We start from the raw sequence: 4,498 nt of genomic DNA on the forward strand, positions 1-4,498 counted from the left end.
ACTTTTGAATTGAGAAATTAACTAATGAATAATACTAAAATTTTAATTATAATGTACAATTTGATACCAAACTTATTGACATAAAGTAGTAGTTCAATATAATTTGAATGCAAGTCTACAAGGCCTGTGTTGGTAATTAATACACACATTGGTTTGCGTTTCTTTATTTGACACGTAATAAGTTTAACCTATGTAATAGTGTGAGACATAAAATGTGAATGGAAAAATATTATATAGTTAGTAATTTCTATATACTTTATGCTGTTTCACCAATGATACAGTTTCATTTTAATGTACTTATACAGAGTAATGAGGAGAAAGAGAGATTAGAAGTGACGAAACTTTTGGCCCGGATGTTTTCTGACAAAGATTCAGATTTGGCAGCAACAAACAAACCCTTGTGGAACTGTTTTTTAGGGAGGTAAGGAAAGATGTAAAAAATGTCTACTTATGCATTTGTTTGTTAGTAGACAAATTTCCCTTAATACTTTACTTTTTATTGCATTACGTTTTAATACTTTGATTAGTTATAATTGGGTTAAACAGTCTGTTCCTTTTTTTTTACTTGCCTTATTAGGAGTGTTTTAACTCCCTAAATACCAAGCAGATGCTGCCAGTGTCTAGCTGAAATTCCCAATTTACTCATCAGATGGTGACAGCATCCAATAACATTTGTCTCATTCGCTGAAAACTAATCCAAATCATGTTATTATCCACAATATTAAGAAAATTGGAATTTTATGAGATATGGTGATAAGTATTAGGAGATCATGAAAATAATTTCTTCAAAACTGCAAAATATTAAGGCTTTAAAGAGTTAAAACAATAATTTACATGTCAAAAATGTAGATTATTACTATGTATTCAAATTTTATTATTGTAAACAGTAACAAAGTTCAAAAATTATCGGTTATCTTAAGATGTTTGATTAGCTTGTGGAAAAATAAATTCATATTTATGTCCAGCTCGGAAAAATCAGTTTCATTTTGAGTGGTAACCCACACAGAAACAATTGCATTGATATTAAATTTTATAACTATCTCATAGAAGTTATATTTGTGACAAATCTACACTTGTGTAGCTGTACTTTATCTGTTGTTGGGTTTGTAACAATTTTCTTTTGTGAAAATACTGCCAAAGTAAATTCAATGTTTTAAAATATTTTGTTATATAACATTTATATACTTTTTCCCTTTAGGCCTAAAATGATAGTTAAACATCTCTTCACAAATTATAATATTAGTTTTTTTTTCACTAAATTTATCTTTTCCCCCACTACAAAATACAGTGATGAAATATAAATAAGTTTACATATTTTAAATTGTATTCAATTGTATTTCATAAAATGAATTATTGTATTTTGTCTTATAAATTGGGGATTTTTATCTGCTACTGAATGTACATTCTGATTTTTATGGTTTGTAAGTTGATGTCACTTCTATTTTTATTGTAAGGACCTTATGGTATTTTTACATTTCTCGAAATTTGACTAGCCACAATAAAAAAATAAAAGTCATTGCAGGCTTTGCTTAAAAAGATTTTCTGAGCCATATTCTAACCATGAATATATTGTGAACCATATATTTTGAATATAGTGGCTAATTGCCTTTACAGGACCACTTTACAACAACTTCTATATGTGTAGTTCCAATATTTGAAGATCTTTTGTTCACTTTCCTTCAGTTAATTCTTATTGAAAAAATGGGAAATGCTGATCAAAAATCATTTGCTAGAGTTATTAGAGATTGGTTCAGACCATGTTTAGAGATTTTGTGTGTATAAGATTGTTTCATTGTAACCTTGTTTAAAGATTTTGTGTGGGTGTGGCTGTTTCATTACAACCTTTAGAGATTTTGTGTGACATTGTTTTGTTGTAACCTTGTTTAAATATTTGGTGTTTGAAATTGTTTCATTGTAACCTTGTTTAGAGATTTGGTGTGAGTGTGGCTGTTTTATTACATCCTTTAGAGATTTTGTGTGACATTGTTTTAACCTTTTTTTTAGATATTTTGTGTCACATTGTTTTATTTAACCTAGTTTAGAGATTTGGTGTGTGTGAAGTTGTTTCTTTGTAACCTTGTTTAGAAATTATGTGTGTGAGATTGTTTCATTGTAACCTTCATTAGTGATTTTGTGTGGATTGTTTTGTTGTAACCTTCTTTAGAGATTTGGTGTTTGAAATTGTTTTATTGTGACCTCATTTAGAGATTGTGTGTATGTGTTTGAGGTTGTCTCATTGTAAAGTTATTTGGAGATTTTATGTGGATGATTGTTTCATTGTTACCTTTTAGAGATTTTCTGGGAGATTTATTTCATTATAATCTTCTTTAGAGATTTATTTCATTGTAACCATGTTTAGAGATTTTAGACTGGGAGATATAATTGTAACAGTCTTTAGATATTGTGTGAGAATTTTGTAGAGATTTTCTGTGAGACTTTATTTCATTATAATCTTCTTTAGAGATTTATTTCATTGTAACCATGTTTAGAGATTTTAGACTGGGAGGTATAATTGTAACAGTCTTTAGATATGTGTTAGAATTTTGTAGAGATTTTATGTGTGAGAAATTGTTTCCCTGTAACCAGATAATCACACTGGAGGAAAGCGCAGAAGGGAAATTTTATGGGTCAGCCATGTTTATGACCAGTCCAAGCAAGTTTTGATCTGTGTTGTTGTAGGACTGAGGAGTTTTATGCATGTATAATTAACAAAAACAAGTTGCAGCCCACAATTTATGATCACTGGTAGTGAAAAGTTTAGGTTTTCTATGTGTTGGTTGCAGTAAATGTTCAAGTTACGTAAAGAAAAACTAAAAACACGATAGATAAAGAAACAAGAGTTAATGACAGCATATATTCAACATTAGACTTAACGACAACTTATTCTTGCCTTGGTCAGCAGTTTTGGGAGATTTGCAGTACTTATAATGTTTCAATGTCAGTAGAGACTTTTACAAAATGGTTTTAACATTGTATAATTTGTTAGTATATAGGTGTTTGATTGTTGTATTTCTGTTTCTATAAAATTTTTAGCCATATTTTTTTATTATAGCTGTTAGGAAGATTTGAGTGTTGTAACCTTCATACAGGAATAAACAACCTTAGATGCTGTGTAGCTGTGGTGACTGCTATCCGAGATTGATGCAATGAATTACTTAGTGTTTATGCTAACATGTGTAATGAGTTTGACATATGTTTTCCACGTGTTTTTTGTTAGGTTCAATGATATCAGTGTACAAGTGAGAATGAGATGTGTTCAATATTCCATGCATTTTCTTATCAATCATCCTGAACTCAAACAAGATATCACAGGTATGATTGTACTCTTAAATAAATATTACTCCATGTTATCTGATAACTTGTCTATAAATTTCTTTTTTCATTATTATTTATAGGGTTCTGTGTTTCTTAATGTATAATAATCATTAATAATCAGTACTTCCAGAATGTTTTGGAAATAAATTGAATAAAACATCAAGTACAGTTTTATAATCTGGAAAAAAAGCAATATATTTTTACTTTCACAAATCAGATGTTTTATATATTTAACTGAATCAACTTTAAGAGTTTATTTCTTAAGGAAAGTGTATTAATTACTAAGGTAAAAATGTCTGTGTGAAACTGTAGTCATTTATTAAATCTCAAATTGATCAAACTTGCAGTTTCCTGATTAAAAAAAAGTTTTAAAATAACATTCTTTTAAACTAAGTGTAATGACATACTCTGATAACACAGGCCTGTGATGGTTTTTTAATGTCTTGAAATTTTTACTTGTTCTATGGTAATTCCTGTATGGTGAATCTGAAAATATCCATTTTTTTCATGATGTACAGATTTTTCACAAAGCATCATATGTACTTTTACATAAGTGAATAATTTACATTGAAATCGGGTCACATTTTGTTATGCTTAAAATGTTCACAACCACTGGCTATAGATTTCTCTAGACCAATCGCGACATGAGAGTCTTATCGATCATTTTAGAACCCACAAGAAACATTCCGCTGGTATATAAACGGTTAACAGGTTGCATGACGTGTCATTTCTGGATAATATCTGTTTGTGCATGCACTTTGACATTATTTTTTTCTTTTCAGTATTATTTATTAATTGCTATAGCAACAAGAGGTTGTTTAAATATTTGTGGTAAATTTGTTGTAAAGAAACAAAGGCAAAACATTACAGAATTTGTCAAAAAAAAGCGTATTACGTGTATTTTGGAATAAAACTTGGGGACCAAGACAAATCATGGGCTCTGCACAAAGTTTGCACTGTTAATGTCAAAGAGTTGAGACAATGGACTAAAAATAAGAAAAAAGTCTTTGCCTTTTGGAATTCCAATGGGCTGGAGTGAGCCTAGAAACCATTGAGACTGCTGTTTTTGCTCCTGTAACTTGCAAGGCTACAACACTCAAAATAAAAACGAATTTTTTTATCTGAACCTTCAATCTGCTATAAGACCTGTTGCTCATTGACCTGATGTACCTGTACCTACTCT

General features: G+C 29.7%; 1 protein-coding gene across 1 annotated transcript in view; it reads left to right on the plus strand.

Annotated features, from left to right (window-relative positions):
* The window catches only part of LOC106471037 (sister chromatid cohesion protein PDS5 homolog B-like), a gene marked incomplete at its 3' end in the record, with an annotated part of 70,332 nt that overhangs the window by 40,051 nt on the left and 25,783 nt on the right, over positions 1-4,498 (plus strand). The window contains exons 9-10 of the mRNA XM_022399663.1: positions 306-421; positions 3,218-3,312. Of these exons, the coding sequence (XP_022255371.1) occupies positions 306-421; positions 3,218-3,312 (211 nt within the window). The remainder of the gene's footprint in view (positions 1-305; positions 422-3,217; positions 3,313-4,498) is intronic.

The sequence above is a fragment of the Limulus polyphemus genome, unplaced genomic scaffold, assembly GCF_000517525.1.
Source record: "Limulus polyphemus unplaced genomic scaffold, Limulus_polyphemus-2.1.2 Scaffold4362, whole genome shotgun sequence".
Classification (NCBI taxonomy): Eukaryota; Metazoa; Arthropoda; class Merostomata; order Xiphosura; family Limulidae; genus Limulus; species Limulus polyphemus.